The sequence below is a fragment of the Toxotes jaculatrix genome, chromosome 4 (assembly GCF_017976425.1).
Source record: "Toxotes jaculatrix isolate fToxJac2 chromosome 4, fToxJac2.pri, whole genome shotgun sequence".
Classification (NCBI taxonomy): domain Eukaryota; kingdom Metazoa; phylum Chordata; class Actinopteri; family Toxotidae; genus Toxotes; species Toxotes jaculatrix.
Window position 1 is genome coordinate 2,903,120 of NC_054397.1, and position 20,222 is coordinate 2,923,341.

A 20,222-nucleotide genomic window follows, 5' to 3' on the forward strand; every position below is an offset into this window, starting at 1 on the left:
TTCTTATGCTAGTAGTTGGACCGGTGGAGCTATGGCAACAACAACATCATCCCTGCCTTTTTGATGTGTCCTCAGGACACATGACAGCCAGTATCCTACGCTCTGCTTCGGACTCCAGTCTGCGTTTTGATTCTTGTTCCCTGAAGTCAGTCCCTGGCTCCTCCTTCCCATAAAGCTCAAACCACAACCAGACTTTTAGTGTGTAGACTCCTAGTGTAGTTACATTATTATTTAATTTCTAGTACTTTGAATATAACGTTTACAGCATTCAAAAGCCTTCCAGTCACTGGAGGTCTCGTGTTTCACCGTGCACTGACAGATTTCTATGTATTCATATGCATAAGTAGATTAAACAGTGGTGTAATATAATATGGATCAGTTATCTGCCTCATTAAAAAGTTTGACTTTGTTTCCCTTACCATTCAGTTTCCTGTTTTGTTCTTATCTTTTGCTGCCAATCTGTTGTTTTATCCCTTTCATTAGCAATGTTCAAACACAAATAGTTGGATTTTGCCAGCATCTTTATTATTTTGGCTTCCAGTCTCATCTTAAAGTCAGTTTGTGTTTGCTTTACAAGTCTGAATTTGGCTTTCTAAAACGTGCAGATGCTGTTCTTGCCTGTCTGTGCCTTTCTCTCCTGCCGTCGCTTTCCCAATTAAATTCACTTCAGTTCAAAGCTTCTGCACTGGCTTGAGATGAAAAATGCATAATGCCGAAAAGGTTTGCAATCACTAAAACAGTGGAGCATGAGTGTTCACCGTCTCTCGGCTGCCAACATGCATAGCCTCTAGTCAAATGCGACCTATGTCACATCATCACGTTGGGATCTTGACTTCGGCAATGCAAAGGTGCTCAACTCTGTTTTCTATGCACATCACATCCCGACATGGATGCGCAATCTCCTACAACCTTCAGGTTATGAATCTGTAAATCAAAGCTTGACCACTTCCTCATAATATACTGAACTGCCTTCTAGGTACCCATGTATCTAAAGCCCTGCAGCATGCCTGCCTCTCTATTTCCTGTTACTTTCTAAAACACGCTAAAAGGACAAAGAAATGAAAAGTTAATCTTTGCAAGAATTTAAAAGAGAGGGTGTAGACTTCTTCATGCCTGCACCATGAATAATAAAAAGGTGATGCAATGTCACAGAACTTTGAACCAAAATAATTAAGATGAGTCTTAGCGTTTATGTTGCACAAGGTCTGAAGTGATCATCAGAGCAGATGGACACAGGCACCCAGGGCTTGGCAAGGGTGACAAGAAATCATGTGAATGTTTTCAGTTCAATAGATACTAAGTGCAACCAGCACAGCCTTCACTATTCCTGCTTTTAATGTGTCGCATACATTTTTTATTAAGACTAAACAGAGCGACCCAGAGACCGATTAGTGGTGATGAACGCATAAACCATGAAATACACAAACACAGTATCACATACAGTATAATGTCTAAAGAGATTCCATCATGTTGGTGTCTTTCAGCTACATGGATGTGACCATCTGGGAGCTGAATGCACAATATGTATTATCTGAACAGCTCTTCATGATCCAACTGTATTTGTCGCCTCTGGTGGTACAAAGTTTCATTGGAATTCAAAACACAATCAGAGTTCAGTCAGTTTCTAAGAGAAAAATCTTATCGACTGCTCCTTGGCAAAAACTCTGACAGTCGTCCTCGTTTCAGATCTTGTTGATAATATTCTTTGCAAGTGCAAGCGCATTTCTCTAGTTCATGTCCTAAATAAAACAAAATAAAAGACACACAGCATATAAAAGCAGTGCGTCAGCTGGAAGTCCTCAGATACAGCAAAGACCATGGCCTGATTTTATTTTGTTCCCACCACACCAAAGAGAAGGACACGAGGTGCAAGTTTTTGAATGAGTTTTTGTTAAAGAGAAAAATGCCAGAAATCCTCACTGCGCACTTAAACATGGTTCAGCTCTGAATAGGAAACTAAAATGCACATTTCAAAGGAGGCCTGAGAACCACTAAGCAATTGTAAGCAGATAAACAGTAGCCTTCAAACACCTGAAGCACGTTTGTCAGTGGAGATCTACCTCACAGGTGAACATTTTCATTTAAACACAAATACTGTTGGACAGTTTCTGTCAGAATTTCACTAACTGTGAAAGAGAGAGTCCAGCATCCATAGCTGGAAAACTGCATCTAAGAAGTAGAAGCTGCCAAAGTCCTTGATATACCAAAGACTTCTAGAAACACCAGAGCTCCCAGCACAGTTTCTGTCTGAAACACTCTGTTCTCTGTCAGGGTGATTCTACTGCCGGCCGTTTTATGTTTTTACTTCATCTTGTGAAGATTATGTTGGGTTTCTGCTTCCACAGTCCTCAGCTGATTTAGCTTTGGTTCCTCTCTATTTGTCTCTCTTGATCTGTCTGTGTATCTCGTTTTCTTTCGCTCTGTTGTTCACACAGATTCACATGCATGGACACACCACAGCCATTGCTCTCTCATTTTGTCCCTCTTCTATTCACACTAAAGCTGCACGATCATATGAAATCAAATGAAATACGAAAAAGCGTGAGGTGCCGCGTGCTGAATTACTGATATTCTCATGTTGACACAACTCTACGTCCTGTTGCTCTCTTTGTCCTCTCTTTATCACTCTCTCTTCTTCAAATCCATCACTTATCCTAGGAAATTCAACCGAATACTGACTCTTTCAGCAGAATTTGATTTCCCTTATCGATCTCCTTTTGCACGTTATAGCTTGCATGTTGCAAATTTGGCTGAAAAGAGAAAAAAGGCCAATTGGTTGATTCACTTCTGTTTGGAGACAGGTTTGAAACAGAGATGAAAAAAGGAAGTGCAGTGCAGGTTATGCAAACAAGTGTGAAAGAAACAGCCATGCCAACATCTCAGAATGACCCCAGTGTATGTTCACCTCTCTGCAGCCTGGAGGAGCATAATTCCAGCTTAACAGGGGCCACTGCAGGGGAGACATAGCCTCTCCTGCTGGCACCAGTGAGCAGTCATGAGGCTCCATTTTGGAGGAGCTGCCAGGAGGATTAGGTTGAGTGTGTGTGTGTGTGTTTAAAACCTGAAAAATCACACACCTAGACCCCCACTTCCTCTCTCTTTCTCTCTGTTCTCTCGCTGTCTCATATGCAGGCTTGTGAAGACTGATGTGTTTGCATTTGTCGGTGCCACACGTTTAGCGGGACAAGACAAAACACCTCAGTCTGTTTAAATGCAATTACGGTGACTGATGACTCCGAGCATGCACCCCACTGTGTCCGTGCTTGAGCGTGCGTATCAAGGAGTGGATCTTTATATCTAGCCGTGTGTGTACCTGCTGATTTGATTGTATGTGCTGACATTTTCCCAATGATTTCAACTATTATCTGTAAACACTGGTTAACACACTTGATTTGTGACAGTTTGTGGAGAACGCTCAGTTCTACAGCGCAAACTGCTCGTTTGCTGTCAAAGTGATGTTTTCGCTGACAGCTGATTGTGTACAATTGTCAGAATAGTGTACTTGCACACTAGGTACTGAGATGGCAGTGCAGCAAACCTTGTAGACAGTCTTGAATATTTTTTCTTGTCTTTTCCTTGATTAAAAAAATAGTCTGTCACAGAGATTGTCAAGAAAAATTACATGTATATACCCTCACATTCTTATACAGTAACAGATCAACACCATACATTGTTTGTGCTTTCCTTCTGAAATGAAACATATGAGCATTTTATATCTCGATTGGCAAAACAAGATCATTGTTAGTGGCTTGTAAAACAGTGTTGCTAAAATAAAGCCATGGTTAAAAGAAACCAGTGCTGTTAGTACAGTAATCAGGAAGCAAAGAGTGTCCTGGTGCTAAAGTCTGTTTGTTCATCTATCTGAACTCTGACCTCCTCCCTATGTAGACTTTGTGGAATATAACAGTGTTACACTACTTCTTTGTTTGCAACTGATGGACAAGAGGACAAGAAGATTTTGTCACTTGAACGTAAATATAGTCAGTTTTGGGTATTGCTGAAATGACTGCTGTGGTTTGGAAATTAACCTTTGTTTCCAGGGTTTATGTGAGTCTCCTTCTTCAACAGTTCAAGAGAAAGGAAAGCTATTTTTAAGCATTTCAACTAAGTACCAATGTTGTTATTTTTCCTGGTGTGGACAGATAGTGTTAGATCCCACCGGGGTATCAGTGGTAAGTGATATTTCTGATTTGGGTGAATGGACTCTTTTAAATTGGCAGCCAGCAAAGAATTTAAAAAAAAAAAAGTATCTGTTCTCAGCAGATCTCAACACCAAACTGTGCAACATTTCAATATCCTCATAAATAAGCTACTCTAGGGCTAGGCACTGGTCCCTCAGCCACTCCAGTTGCCAACAATAAAAAGGATGGCACGTATACTGGGCAGCTCCCATGTGTGAATATGTGCATATGTGCAGCCATTTCCTCCTTCTGGTATCACTGTATTATTGTTGACTAGTACTCATCTTAAGAGAGAACTTCCAAAGAAATTTCCTTATCTCTGGAAGAGGACTCAATCCAAGAGATTTGCAGGAAAACCTATTTTTTCTTTCAATTTACCTTGTTAAATAAAGGTTAAAATCTACTCTCTCTACTTCCCCTTCATCATCCTCCTCTCCTCATCTTTCATTTCCATGTAAAGGTCAACCTAGAGAAAAAGAGATTCAAACCCCAGTGGGGTTAACCTGTTGGAATGACTGAGAGGCAGAATTAAAACTGAGGAATTAATTCACGCTACAATCCCTCCTCTATTCCTCCTTCTTGTTTGCCGTCCCCTCTCTGTCTTACTCTCTCTTTCCCTCCATATCTCACTCAGATCAGCTGCTTCCCTTGCGGGCAGGGAAGTGCTGCTCCCATTGAGGGCTGTTACTTCAACATACCTGCTGAGTAGAGCTGGAGGGCAGAGCTTCTGCATGGGTTTTAAAAAGTAATTAAGACACAGAGGTATAGCAGGTATACACGCACATGCACCGGGGCACATACTCGAGCACAGAAACCCAGGCTGCTGCGTTATTCATAAATGTGTATGTTCTGAATTGAATGTAATCACTGCCACGCTGAAGAGTGTGAATAATTTAATTCTTTGCATACTTGTGTACTCATATTAGTTCCTCTATACTAATGTTGATAGACCTCACAAGTATGTAAGTCAGATGGCAGTCCTTGCTAGCAACAGTTTTCATCAGTGCTATTTCTTTGGCATCAAGTAGTGCAAATGAAAACATTTCAGAGTCACCTGGTTTCTGGGAAGACAAACTGTTGTTGAATATGGAAACAAATTCCATTCACCTCTACTGATCTGGGCTGGAGACCCATTTCTTAAAACCTGTGCCAGGATCAGACATGACGATATTTTTGTATTGTTAGATGGTCTGCGCTTATATACTGTAGGATTTTACAATTTGCCTATCCTTCAACCAAACCGTCCTTTCACCTGTGTGAAGCACATCAGAAAGGAGGCAACAAGAACCAACTTTACTTTTCCACCTGACAGCCCCGCCATTGTTCATCTTTTGCCTTGCCGTGTTCTGTTTCTGCACTAATGAGTTTTCTGTGCTCCAGTGGGTCATTGTCATTTGATCAAAGTCGCAGATGTTTTCCAACCTGGCAGGAATACATAGGACATACATTAGTACTAAAATTAATTTGTAATCCTCGAACGGCCCTTTGAAATACTAAAGACTGGCCAAGAAATGTCTTTTCAAAAACTGCCTCACTTTTAAGTCTGAAACTCATTTGGTCCTCACAAAGATAGTAGTACAAGAACACACACACATTGTACAGCAGCCTTGCTGTTCTGCTCCAATCACCTCCACATGTGGTTGTTGACGCAACTGAGTCTACAACTTACCTGTCTCTCTACCTCTATCAGCCCGCTCGGCTGTCCCATGATGCTCCTCTTGTAGGGCAGGTTATATTGGCAAAATCCACCCCGTGTTCACAGAACACAGCAAGTGGCTGAAATCACTCCACTGATTCCTCTCTGGTCTGCTGTCCCTGTGGGACTCTGTCTGGTAGACAGCAACAGATGTTACATATACTCTAAACACAAGTGTAGAGAGTTTGATGTAAAGTTGAGAACTAGAGAAGGAGACACAGGATAGGTTGAGCTGTGATGGTGGAGACAGTGGGCTCGGGAGAGAGGAAACAAAAGAAAAGCAGGAATAAGACTGATTACAGCTGCTATTGTATCAGTTGTAAACATCATTGTATATCTGTTATTTCATTTTCATACTCGATTTAATTAGCACAAAGACACTAGGGTTGAAAAGTTGCTTCTAAATTAACCTGCGGTATGTTTGTTCAACACAGCTCTACTGATACTTTCCCTGGACACCAATTGTTTTGTCTCATTAGTTCTACCTAACATCAGGTTTGTATTCTCTGCACTATCTGTGAGTAATGGTGACCACCGGTTGCCACAAGTCTAATAATTCTTATTTTGAAGTGTCAAAATATATCGAACCTTTATACTAGGGTCAGACTGGAAAAGAACGACAGAAAAGTGGAGCAACAAAGAGACACTGCAAAACAGGGGAAGTAAGAAAGCTTGAAAAAAACAAGAAAATTAAGAAATGCAAGCTGGAGACTGACAGGGTCCATCGGTAAATTTAACCTGAGTGAAAAAAGAGGGAGACATGGAAAGAGAAGGAGTGTACTGTATGCACAGCATTTGAAGAAACAGTGTGGCAGCTTAATGAAAGGCTGAAAGGAAAAGAGAGGAGAGAAAGGAGCGAGAAAAATGGGTTTGAAGGAGCAGTGCAGCAGCTTTGAAGGCAAAGCAGGGAGCCTGGCTGGTTGGCAGGCTGGGACCCACAGATAGAGCTAATAGGCATCAAGCTCAGCTTCCCCTTCCATGGTGCTTCCCACACTGGTACCTGGCTAGATGACTGACTAGCCAACGGACTGGCTGGTTGACTGATCCATGGATTGACCTGCTGTCTGGCTAACTGACTAGGTTCTTGATTGGCTGGCTCTTGGGCCTGCTGACTGACAGACTGACAGACAAACTGAGAGGCTGACTGGATGATCTTTGGGTTAGCCTGACCATCTGACTGACTGGTTGACTGATGATGAATTTCCTGGATGGATGGCTATGGTCTGTTGGCTTTCTGAATCACTGGCCGACTGCTTGACTGGTTCACTGACAAACTGTGGAAAATTCTGTAGTAGTGTCATGGTGCTTCCTACAGTCTGTACTGTCTTTGTTTCCTGTCTACTTGTCTTTCTCTTTGTCTCACTCAGTGGAAAGGTTCATGACCTGATCTCTGAGAGAAACTGTGCTACTCTTGTCTTCCTTGTTCTTGTCCTCTTCTGAATCTTGCTGCACAGACTCTGGACAGAGATAGGATTTCAGTGAACAACACACAAAGGCCAACTTCCCTTGGGAGGACATTGTATTGACTTTCATTCTTTTCCCTGAGGCTTCTATTGAACATAACCTCTAAATCTGTGATCCCAACCTTTACCTAACTTTAATCTAAGTCTGATTACAGTCATAGCTGTGAATACACATCTTCATAAGTGGCAATGAGTAAGCAAGTGAACAAATCAAAAGGTTTGCGTGTCATTAGGATACAGATGACAGTCACTCTGTTCCAGAGATTTACTTACTAATATTAGCTGAAACCACTCACCCTGGGGCTGTAAATGGAGCATCCAATTATTTGAATGTCAACAGCAGGTCAAACAAATGAGTGACTCTTTAATTATTTGGAAAGTAATTGTGGCTCATAAATTCCTCACAGTTCTTCCTTAAGGGAAACATAAGTGCTTAGTTTTAAGCTTCTGAAGATGGATCATATCTTGAAAGTTGCTGGAATCACATGGGTCAGTCCGTCACTTTGGTCCACACTGAAATATCTTAACAACTATTGAGATACAAACCATCTCCCGAGGGTGGTTTATTACTTAATAAATATGAAGCAAATGATGTTCCCAACTGCCTCAGCTGTACTTTGTGTTCTGCGCTAATTAGCAGCTGTTAGTTGCTAAGATGCTAAACTAAGACAGACATGGTGGGCATTGGACCGGCTTAGCATTAGCTAAGTACAATTTATTAGATAATGGAAATTTAGACTGTAGAGTCTGTTGTTATAATTTTTTAATAAAACTTTTATGCTAACTGTTCGGTGGAGAGATGTTTTTGCACATGCCTTCACAACAAGGTTTTTGAAATTATTTCCTGAACATTATTTTGTAGTTTTTGCGCAAGAAGGCATGTCTGCTCTACCATAGAGGCTATTATCAATTTATAATTTACACTGTTGCAACAACTATTGACTGAACATGGAGACAGACATTTAGTTATCTAACATTGCAGATTACCACTTTCAACATCACTCTGAGATCTATAAAATCGTATTTTATCCTGTGCTATTTGGATGAGGACTAAACGCACTGGTCCTACTTTGGGAACTTTCCATTTGCTTCTGTGACCTGACATCATTAGTGTTGTTTGTCAGATGCAAAGCTTTAATTAAAACCCAGCTATCAGGGACAATCATTAAACACAAAGACAGTCTGGTTTAGAGAAGAAAGGAAGGGGAAAAATAAGGCTGTCTCTTCCTCTGGCTTCTTGTCAAAATAAAACCAATGGCAAGAATGTGATAAAAGCAGCGAGGAGGGGACGTGATAGCACATAAAAGGTGTCAGGGTGTGTTTTGGCGATGAAGCATATTCATTTGTGTTTCTAGTTGAAAGGCAGCAGAGATAAGCAGGCTTAAAACAATGCAGGCAGAAGGAAGAAGAGGACAGAAAAAAGCAGAGAGAAGCAGACAGACACACAAAATGAAATACAGATACAGAGATGGAGAGAGAGACAAGAGACTGACCCAGATGATATGATAGACTGCAGTAGTGTGGTCAGGATCATTACAGCTTTATAAATGAGAAACACGGGCTGATCCTGGCTGTTGTGACTGGTAAACAACTAGCTTTCAAGTGAGTCTTGACTGACTAGTCTTTCATGTTTGTGGGGCACAGTAAATACCATGTCGGGCTAGCAGTCATGTCGTATCAGATATGCTGTAAAAATGAGCTCCTGACGGGGCAAAACAACCTAACAGTAATTACAAGCACGACAGTCATTTTTCGTGGTCTCCAAAATCTTCTTAAATTGCATGGATGTGCCAGAGACTTTGTCGGTACACTCCCTTAAGCCCTAGCGAAAACAAGGATATGTAGAGTTGTATCACTACACCATGTCACTAGATTTGGAGCTGTCTTCAAAGAGTGGGAAGAGAAGGAATTCAGAAACAGGATGGAAGAAGGAGAATGAGTGTCTGTGTCAGCGTGGCCGTTATGATCAATGTCGAAATCACTGTTTGATAAATAATTCAGTTTGCTTGCCTCTTTTCATCACAGCGTGCCGTGAACTAATGCACACATTCACACACGTGCTCTACTTTGCAGGAGTTAGATCAGCGACATCAGTCCGTGTCAAAGATGAATACGTAACAAATGATTAATGAATCTTCATAATTATACAGGTGAAAAAGAGGGTGACTCTGGCTGTTGTTTCACTGTGCTAAAGCTGTGTAAATTGCTTTTTTGTGGGTCTTTTATTTTACACACATGTAAGGATGACAACGGTTCTGGGTCAAAGGCAATTTGAAGGCCTGTGGTGAAGGAATTGAATTGTCAATATCAGTTTCATGGCACAATCTGAAGAGAGGACTGAGAGCTGCTCCGGGGTGTGGCGCAACAGAAATAAGAAGTGACTCAAGGCCAAAAGAGGTGGAAAGCAGGATGGAGGATGAGAAGGAGGAGGACCTGCTATTAGGGATGGGGCAGTTTAACAGAAGCATCCAAAGTTGGCTTCCATTATTCCTGAGTAGATTGGGCTGCACCATGTCATCGCCTCATTTCTTCCAGCAGGTTATGTTCTCTTCATCTGGCTGAGACATAGACCAAGAAAAGTACTGAGGGGAAATTGTTTGGAATTGAGAGAGTGCGCGTACTTAAGAAGAGTCTGTTACTCAGTTATTCTTACTGTCAATTCCCTGTCATTCATGTGGTGGCTAGATAACTTTTCCCTGGGAGGGAATCAAAACTTTGGAAACAAATTAAAAGAGTCGGAGCTGCGGTGATGAGATACATAATATTTTACGCTGGATTAGAGCCTAATCCACGGTTAATCCCCTGAGAAAGGTAAATAGCTAAATGTCAGCTAGTATCCTGTTAAAACATGCAAATTACAACAGCCCTCCTCTGTTTCCCACTTAGCCAATCTCCCCGTTTTCACCCCTATATAACTGCAGCTATTAAATTTTTATTGTTTCATTATGTACACCTCAAAGTTGAAATAATAGAACTCCAGCTGCAAGCAGGCGAACCTTGTAAACAATGACAAAAACACCAAAGAAAAGCGGCGTTGCTCTCATAGTCTTGGCAATTTCCATTTTTATTGGTGCATCATATGCTAATGTCTGAACGGAAGAACTGCAATTTATTCTCACACAGGGCCATTATTTTCACGAACATGAATAATTACAGAACATAAAAAGCCTGGTCTCATTTGAAAAGTCAAAATATATTTCTCTGGGCTTTATTAAGACTTAATGAAATAATCATGTCAGCTAATGGATTTATTACTGTGGTGCATTACCTTGAAGGGATTGGGTAGCATGGGTATTAGATTCATATACCTTTTTTTTACACAGTGCTTTTAGAAATGAGAACTAAACTCAATTAATTCAAAACCATCTGGGGATGTGTGAACTGTAGCACAATTTTCTGCCACCTCTTAATCATTTTGTCATTATCACTATTAATGTTAATATTCTCCCCTCTCTCTCTTTCTCTCTCTCTCTGTTATATATAGGCCCTCTACCTTTCTCTGAGTGGGACTACTTCCTCATCTGTGTTGTCAAGACGTGCGGTTGTCAGAGGCCATGAGTAGCAGCTGGGGCGACAGTCTCCAAAACCCTTTGACGTGGAACACCTAAAATGGGGACAGGACTTGCTGCCATGCTGCAAGCTCAGCTCTAATCACCGTGAAGACGCCCTTCCATTGACCTTTCTCTCTACTCCGATTTGGCCTGCTTGCACCTGACCTGCAGCCCTTCCTGAATTGAAACTGCTGCTCGCTGCCCTTCAACTCCTTTCTTCTCCTCTTTTTTACTGAGGCGACCTCAAACACTCCTTCTCCAAACCATGGCCAGCAGACTCCGTTTGTCCTCCCTGCCTCCCTCCCTGTTTCTCTCCCTTGTGCTCCCTGCACTGTTGCTCCTCCGCCTGCCTGCCATGGTGAAAGGGGACTGCTGGCTGATAGAGGGGGATAAAGGCTACGTTTGGCTGGCTATCTGCAGTCAGAACCAGCCTCCATACGAGACCATCCCCCAGCACATCAACAGCACGGTCAGTATGAACTTATCTATCCATATCTTTTATACCACCACAGCCACCTCTATAAAACCATATGCCTTCATGCACTGCAGCTATGATGGTGTCTGCTAGAGAGCGCATGCCATTAATCACGACAGTGACTTTTGCAAAGTTGTAAGTGAATTTAATCTTGTGTTCACTCAGTATAATGCTTGTGGTTTATTGTAATTATATGTTGGTTGTAGTGATAACTATGACAATGATGGTAATACAGTGTTAATACTGTAACTTAATCATTTTTAGATAATAAAAATCTGTATTTCATAATCTTAATCCAATACAGTTATAAGGTTACATTCATGTGTCCAATGATGGTGACAATTTCAGCAGTAATGGCTAAATGTTTATGTGGCTGTGATGATAATATTAAAGCAAATACAGTCATTGTTAAATAGATTAGCTTAGTGAGAAAGAAAGGATTCATCCACCAAAACAAACAGTTGGTTTTAGGAATTACTGGCTACCTACCTACTACTGCCTGGCACAGCCAACTGTGTATATATAAAGCTGTATAGCATTTGTAGCAGACACAAAGGACCCCACATTACTCTCTAGAGTCAAGAACAATAAGGTGCTCTAAATCCCCATCCCATACATGCTCAGACAAGTCTAATTAGCTAATGTTTTGTGCTAATGCTAAACATTTAGGTAGAGGCTTGATGTTTTTTACATTTTCAATTATAAGTACCAAGTATTTCGATTAGTTTAACCATTAGCAATTTGCAGCATAAATGATTTAAAACTGGAAAACTTAAAGATCATTTATTTAAGTACCCAATGGTAAAGATTAATGTGCAACTGAATTCCACTCATAGCATCAACATCTACCTCAGCTAGATATCTCATGAGGGATGCTCAGCTGCTTGGAAGCAGACTGTGATTAACTTAACCCTGTGAGAGCTGAACTATGAAAGAATGGTCAGAAAATTCTAATTTTTCAAATATGAACTCTTTATTTGTCCCTTTGACAAAATGTAAAAAAAAAAAATTAAAAAAAAAAAAATTCTAAGTATATTTTTTGTTTGTATCACACATGTCAAAACATTTAGAAAAGTGAGGAGTGTCTACCAGGAGTCAGTATACGAGCATAAGAGTTCATCTAAAAGGGTTAAATGCAAAGTTTATGCTTGATGGTGATGCAATGAGTCCCAGAAATGTGGGTATCATATATGATACGTACGGGCTCACAGGGTTAACACAAATTTTGATCAGATGTATAATTGGGGAAAGTATTCATTAGATGGCAAACTTGCATGTTTGGGGTTGAATTTTTGGCCAAGAGTGCAGGCCCTCTTCTATGGCTGCCAGAAGGTGCAATGTATCACCTGAAAGTAATTCGCTCTCGTCTCCCTTAGGTTCATGACCTGAGGCTGAATGAGAACAAACTTAAGGCTGTGCTCTTTATCTCCATGTATCGTTTCACAAACCTTACTGACCTCAATCTAACCAAGAATGAGATCAGCTACATCGAGGACGGGGCCTTCGCTGGACAAGCCAACCTACAGGTCTGCAGCTGGGAACCTGAATTTGTTTTTCTGTTTTTGTTTATCTTTAATTTTATATATTATAGTTCTTCTATTTACACTTCCTTATTTGTATATAAAGTTAAAAGGCAAGGAATTTAAAAAAAGATCCTTTAGACTTCAGAAGAGTCCCTAGAACTTAACAACACTTTCCAAGCCTGCAGTTATAGTAATGATGTGTCCTGTCCCGATGAAATGTATGCTACTGAGGCAAGTTGTAAGCAGATTTGAAAAATTATTAAATAATTGATAATTAGTCTTGTTTCCCGTTTCATCAGAAAATTTGTCTGTCTGTCTCAGGTTCTCCAGCTGGGCTACAACAAGCTGACCAACCTGACTGAGGGCATGCTGAGAGGTCTGGGTCGAATGCAGTGCCTGTTCTTGCAGCACAACCTCATTGAGGTCATTGCCACCAATGCCTTCTGGGAGTGCCCCAGCCTCAGCAGCCTGGACTTATCTTCCAATAAGCTGGCACGTCTTGACCCGTCTACCTTCACTGTCCTCAACAGGCTGATGGTGTGTGAACTAGCAGGAAACCCATTCCACTGTAGCTGTGACCTCTACAGCTTTCTCTCCTGGCTGGAGGCATTTAACAATGTCACCCACACCTATGACCGCCTTCAGTGTGAATCCCCTCCAGAAATGAATGGTTATCCACTCCTGAGCCAGGTGCCCGGACACGGAAGAAACGCCCTCCACAAGCTTGCATCCAAGTGTCATGAAGGTGCAATAGGGATGACCTCCCAGATACCAGATCAAGATGGCTCAGGGATGGGTTTGGACAACCCAGACCAAGGTCTTTACCACCAGCCAACCATATCATCCACTGCTGACCCCACCTATAGCCATCAGATTTCTATGAAACTTCAAACTGTCTCCCTGTACACCGCTTCACTAATTGTACAAATCCCACGACCCTACAGTAAGATGTACATACTTTCCCAGTACAATCTCACTTTTGTTGCAGACATCATGCCCCTTAAAAACAAGAAGGAGATAATCACTTTGGACAAGCTGAAACCACACACCAACTACACCTTTTGTGTGGCTTCTATGAGCAAATCTCAGCGCTACAACCACACCTGTCTATCCTTTACCACACGAGCTATGGGGCCAGAGGACCAGCGAACCAATCCATCCACAACGACCCACTACATCATGACCATCCTGGGATGTCTGTTTGGCATGGTCATTGTGCTTGGATTTGTCTATTACTGTCTCAGACGGCGACGAATCCAGGAAGAGAAGGAGAAAGCTATAAGTGTGAAGAAAACGATTTTAGAGATGAGGTACTATACTATTACTGAAGTTTGTGAATGAACAATTGATGCTATGGGCATTAGTTCATTAGTTGTTTTGCTGCATGACTTTGTTCTGCTTTTAAATGATGAAAGACTCATTTATACTAACTAAAACATCAAAGAGTATAGTGGGGAAAAAATTCTCACATACTTTTGAGCCATATTAAAACCAACTTTACAAAAGTATTATGTCCAACTAAATCTTGCAATCATGCTGTTTAGTTTAATGTGCAAAATTATGTACTCAATATGACATTAGAGAACAAAGTCAAATGTATTGTTTATTCTAAAGTGAGTCTGCCATGTTGCAGGTATGGCCCAGAGGCAGCTGCAGCAGTGACCAATGATCCAGGTGCCATGCAGCGTCTTCAGGAGCAGGCTCACCACCAGCACCATCATTCAGGAGGGGCAGGAGGCAAGCTGCCCCAGTCTGCCTCTTCTAGTACAGGCATGCTCCACGGCTCAGCCAACACCAGTTCTTCTCGTCTCTCCACTTTGCCGCAGGTGGAAAAAATGGCTACTGCTTTTTCTGAGGCAATGGGTGGCAAGGGCAACTACATGGATGTAAGGACAGCAGGAGTGGTAGGAGAAGGCAGGGAGGGGGCGGTTACAGCTGGAGGAGTAGGAGGGGAAGTAGTTGTGGATATGCGAGGTGGGGCTGAGAATGGGACAGAGGCTGGGGAGGATTCGGATGATGATGGCCGTGGCTCAGCATCAGAGATTTCCACCATTGCCAAGGAGGTGGACAAGGTGAACCAGATCATCAACAACTGCATTGATGCCCTGAAGCTGGATGCCTCTGCTAATGTTGTGACCACGGCTGACAATGCCAACTCCGTGTCCTCCCCCCAGCCTCCAGCTTGCATCGTGTCCCTCCCCCGGAACCTACTGCCCCTATCTCCAGGCCACCCTGGAGATCAGATCATGGCCTCCTCTCCAAAGGTGCACCCAAAGTCTCACCCCCAGCCTCATCCTCAGCCTCATCCTCTGCCTCATCCTCAGCCACATCCACAGCCACATCCTCAGCCTCATCCTCAACAACATCCTCAGCAACATCCTCAGTTGCATCAGCAGCCTCATCCACCTTCTATGGCCCCAGTGCCCCTGGTCATGCCCCTGTCTGAGCGGCCAGGTATCAGTGGTGGGGGGTTCCTCTCCCCTCCTTACCGTGACCCACCCCCAGCCAATGCAGTGCGGCCCCTTCAGAGGCAGTTGAGTGCTGACACTGCTGTGGTGAAGAACCGTTGTGGTGCCCCTGCTGTGGGATCTGTCAAGAGCACCAGGGTGTTCAGTGTGGATATTCCTGAGCAGCGTAGCGATCCTCCCAAGTACCCAACTGAAAAGGGCAGTCCTGTGGGTTGTGGTGGAGGGGGTGGAAGTGGAGTAGGTGGTGGAGTAGGGGGCTGCAACGGGAATGGGATGGGAAACATAAATGGTGGTGGGGTGAGTGTGAATGGGAGCGGGATGGGGTGTAATAATGGGAGTGGAGGTGGGGTGGTTGGCCCTGGACAGCAGCAGCACCACTTGGAGGTTCAGCCAGACTACCATAGTTCTGAGCACCGCCACTCCTTTCCTGCACTCTACTATGAGGGCAGCCACGACTCACCCTCACCAGCCCAAAAGGCCTCATTCCTCAAGCCACTGGGGCGCACTAAGAGGGATGCCACAGCCACCTACTCCCAGCTCTCACCTTCTCGTCACCACAACTACAACTCTGGCTACTCCTCCAGTCCAGAGTATTCATCTGAGAGCACACTGCGGATCTGGGAGCGATTCCGGCCTTACAAGAAAAGCCCCAGAGAGGAAGCATCCTACATAGCGGCAGGCCATGCCCTACGTAAGAAGGTGCAGTTTGCCAAGGACGAGGACCTTCACGATATTTTGGACTACTGGAAGGGGGTTTCTGCCCAGCAGAAGCTGTGAGCTGAAGAAGCAAAGTCAAATGCCATAAGGGAGATTGTAAAGTTGGATGCCAGCAGCAGACTAATAAAGGGAATAGATGTTAATGTAGCAAGACAGATAATGATATTTCCTCTGAGGTGTCCGGTGACGTGGGTCTCGTGGATTTGCTGGATCCAGAGTCAAAGAGGTTTTCTCTCTTTTGGAATTGATTCTATGATAATTCATTGACATTTTCAGAGGTTGTTTCTGAAGTTGGCAGTTTTCACCACAATACTGAGAGTGATAAATAACAAAATTCAAGCTGTTCACCAGACTGCCTCATACTGGGCACTTTGGTCCTCACAGGCTTCCATAGACCCGCTGAATTCCCACTAATGAGCAAAGCAAAGGTGGTGATAAGCAAGTGTCTTCTACCTCATTACTGGCACACTGTAGCTCAGCTATCTCACCAGAAGCAGCCCCATTCATGACTTAAGCTCTGTCCCTCTTTTCTCTAATCCCATCAAACCACCATTCACAAAACAATCATTCCATGGCACCACCAACACCTGTTCTCTTATAGAAGCATCATTTAGGGAGATAATGAGGGAGCAGGATGAGGAATTAGGTGCGTTTGTTTTAGAATTGCCTGAATCTCCTTCTTTGGGGAGGACATTAAGTGATACTTATCGGGCTAATTGTTCTTCCTGGCAATTAGCCAGCATAAGAGTAGGTCGGGGAGGCTATGTGTTGAGCATGCTTATCGATTCGAAACACCTAACTACATATGTTCAGTGGTGTGTGGGCATGTGGGAGAGTAGGGTTGCGGTTGGGGCTGATTCGTCCATTATTCTCAGTCTCCTCCACCGTAGTAAAGTGCATAGCTTAGCGGAGATGTTTTGCATATAGATAACAGCCCAGTTGGGGGGTTGTGCCTGTATGTGTGGGTGCATACGTGAATGTGTGTGTTTGACCCAGCCTGTCTGTCTATCTCGATAGCATGAATTAAAGCCTCTCAAGACCTGCAGGCTTTTTTTTGTCTGCCAGCCCATTTCTTATTTACAGGTGTAGCATATTTATTTTGATAAGGGAAGCTATGTAGTAGGAAATTTACATTTCAATAGTGCAAGTCATGCAGAAGTGACTTTAGGGTGGGTTATGCAGGTTAGTAAGGCCAGTGTTGGCTCTTATATTAAAGAACCCAGTAATCACATTTAGTAATAGAAGCAGATTGAGAGGAGGTTAGAGGTTTACTGTAGCTGCATCTCATTTTGAACATGCCAGTGTTGAGGAGACACGATAGAGTTCAGAGAGCATCTCAGGTGGAGATGCATCAGCTCAAGGCAAAGCTGCATAGAAACTTAAAATATGTCAAATGCTCCCTGCACTACATCATGAGATCAAGTGGATGGTAAGAGGAAGTGAAAGCCAGAGGGACATACTGTGCTCAGTCTGGATGACTCTCCACTCAGTATATATATGACCCTGCTCTGCTCTGGGCTGGAGCTTGCTATGGACCAAAGTGCCCTTGGAAGGTATGATTCCATAAGTTTCTATTACATTTATTATATTCGCTCTTCTGTTCTGCTCTGCTGAGTCTAAGTCAATCCCAATGAGCAAGAGGTATCTGACTCTGTTTATTTTTATTTAGATTGGCTTTGAATTTATGGGTGTTGTAATGAAATCTGTTGAAACAAAAAGGAGCAAGGCTTGGTGCTACCGCTACTGCTGAAATGAGAGACTGATGTTCTACTCACTTGAATTTATGCGCAGTATTCTGATACACAAGAGACACACATGCTGACAATAGTATCTGTAGAAATCTTTATGCTTTGGATATTCAAAACACAAGTGCTTCTAATCCATATGAATTATATTAATGCTCTCCCCTGTGTCAACATCCACACAGTCAAAATATGAATTTCACCCGACTGTCTTTATTTCTTTTTCTGCCCACTCTTCCTATCCTCACCACTGGCATCCTGACCTCTCTTTCTGTGCTGTGATACATCTCAATTGAAATTATATAAATTCTGCTTTAAAATGTCTAATTAATTCATTCCCCTCCGTTTTTTTTCCCTGCCCGCCACCTCTGTCCAACTTAATGGGGTAAATTAATGAGTAATTTGCGGAGGTTGATGTCGTACCATCATCTGAGGTCAGAAGAGCGTGCTGATATTATTAACTCTGCCAGACTGGGAGCCTGATTGAAATTAATGACGGCTGCCTTTGTCTGCCTATCTTTCTTTCTGTCCCTGCCTCCCTGCTTATCAGATGCTTAACAATGTTCCACCTCTCTCTTGCCTCTAACTGTTGCAGACAGGAACGGTCCTCAGGCACACATTCTGAAAAACTATGGTCAGATTTATGTTTAACCATGACTGTGTGTGTTATGAGCTGGCCAACGTGAGCTAGTCTGGGATCTAACCACCTCCTGGGCATTGTTCTTCCTCTTTTGAGTCTGATCGGTCAGGAAGGACCAGTCCGTCAGGCCTGGAAGTTATGCATTCCTTTTCGATTTTCCACTGGGTTAACCCCAATGTCATCGTTTTGACAGGGCTTGAATTCACCCGCTGTTTGAAGCGTGCGTTTGATGGGGAAAGTGAGAGTGGAGGGTGGCATTTACTCTTTGACCTATTTGACCTATAAAGATCTCTGTCTACAGAATTTGCTCTATTCACAAGGTCAGCTAGTAAGAGGTAAATTTGTTGTAAAATAAATAAGATTATGTTGATGTGCATAAATTGCATGCCTTATTAGACTTCTTACCTAAACAGCGCACTCTGTTTTTTTCAGTAAAAAGTAGCTCCAGCAAACGCTGCTCACAGCAAGGTCTGTCAGCCTTTGTAACCAGGATACATTTTTAATTGCGACATTTCAGCACTGTGAGCACGCCAAACAAAATTCCCCTCACCTCCACTGTATTGGTGAGGGGGCAGAAATGTCAGACAGCTATCTGAAAACTTATCTGAACAGCTAGATACCTTAAGGATAAATGAGAAATTGTGTTTTTTTTCTTGTACTTGGGTGAACTGACCATTTAATTATGCTGTAATGAAAAGCTGTTTGTTTTTATTCTCCCAAACTACCCACCGTTTTTGCTTTTGTCATTCCATTGTTTTTTATATTGAGTAATGGGTTTCCCTCTGACCTCTCTATGCCATCTGTGGCAGCCAATCCAATAACCCCACTAGCGGTCACATTGGGATGTCAAAGGCATGTCATTACTCTGCTATCAGATCAATAGAACTTAATTTTGGCAGGTGGGACCAAATAAAAAACACAGAGCAAATTCCCCTGGGCCTTCAGTTGGACAGGCTCCATTTTTATAAAGGGCCTAGTTTTCTATTTTGGCCCTTTGTTCAAATTCCACTGGCAGCTCCCAACCATGTTAGGTCCAAGGAATCACCAGTCAATTAGTTATAGATTAGTACCACGGGCTATGCAGGGGTGGAAGCTTTTTAAAAATAATGACTTCATTTGGAAGAACGGGGGGAATCGAGCTGAGGTTAGCTGCATATACCCTCAAGGTCTTTCTCTAGATGTAAGGAATAACATTAGCTCAGTTATTCATAAGCACAGTGTGTGCAGTTGTCATCATTTACATCTAAGAACATTACTCATTTCTGTCCAACAGTCCAGCGTTCTTCATGCTTTTATTTAGATCTACACACTCACTTTTTAACTGACTTGTTCTCCAAATGTGCCATTCTGCTCTGTCCTATTTGTTTATAGGCACACATTAGTAATATAATACATTTAACTTTTACAGTCCTTCAGTGTTTGCCAAGCCTTGCTCCTCTTTCTCAGTTGTACTTCCTTTCTGTCCACGATACGTATTAATCTGTAGCACTTCTTTAAGTTGACAGTTTTTTGATCTCCCTCCCTAACAGTGAGGGGTGTCTGACTCCAGTCCTCAGGGGCCACAATCCACAAGTTGCGACTGACGGATGTACAGATACTGTACCTTAGGGATTACCCGCGTGTCTTCTCTCCAGTCTGGCCGATTAACAATGATGAATCAATGTGAAGCAATCGTTGACAGTCTCAGGCTTCTAGAAGTAAAAATAACCAGGAACAATCGAGACAGCATGACTTGTGGCAGTTTTCTGAGGAGTAGAGTCGAACCC

At 42.7% G+C, this 20,222-nt stretch overlaps 1 protein-coding gene across 1 annotated transcript in view; it reads left to right on the top strand.

Moving 5' to 3' along the window:
* elfn2a (extracellular leucine-rich repeat and fibronectin type III domain containing 2a) overlaps positions 1–16,714 on the top strand; it is a 117,845-nt gene extending 101,131 nt beyond the window's left edge. Inside the window, exons 4-8 of the mRNA XM_041036327.1 lie at positions 10,825–11,360; positions 12,743–12,892; positions 13,211–14,199; positions 14,523–15,153; positions 15,286–16,714. Coding sequence (XP_040892261.1) covers positions 11,157–11,360; positions 12,743–12,892; positions 13,211–14,199; positions 14,523–15,153; positions 15,286–16,134 — 2,823 coding nt within the window. The 5' untranslated portion in view covers positions 10,825–11,156 and the 3' untranslated portion in view covers positions 16,135–16,714. The remainder of the gene's footprint in view (positions 1–10,824; positions 11,361–12,742; positions 12,893–13,210; positions 14,200–14,522; positions 15,154–15,285) is intronic.
* The last annotated feature ends 3,508 nt before the right edge of the window (positions 16,715–20,222 follow it).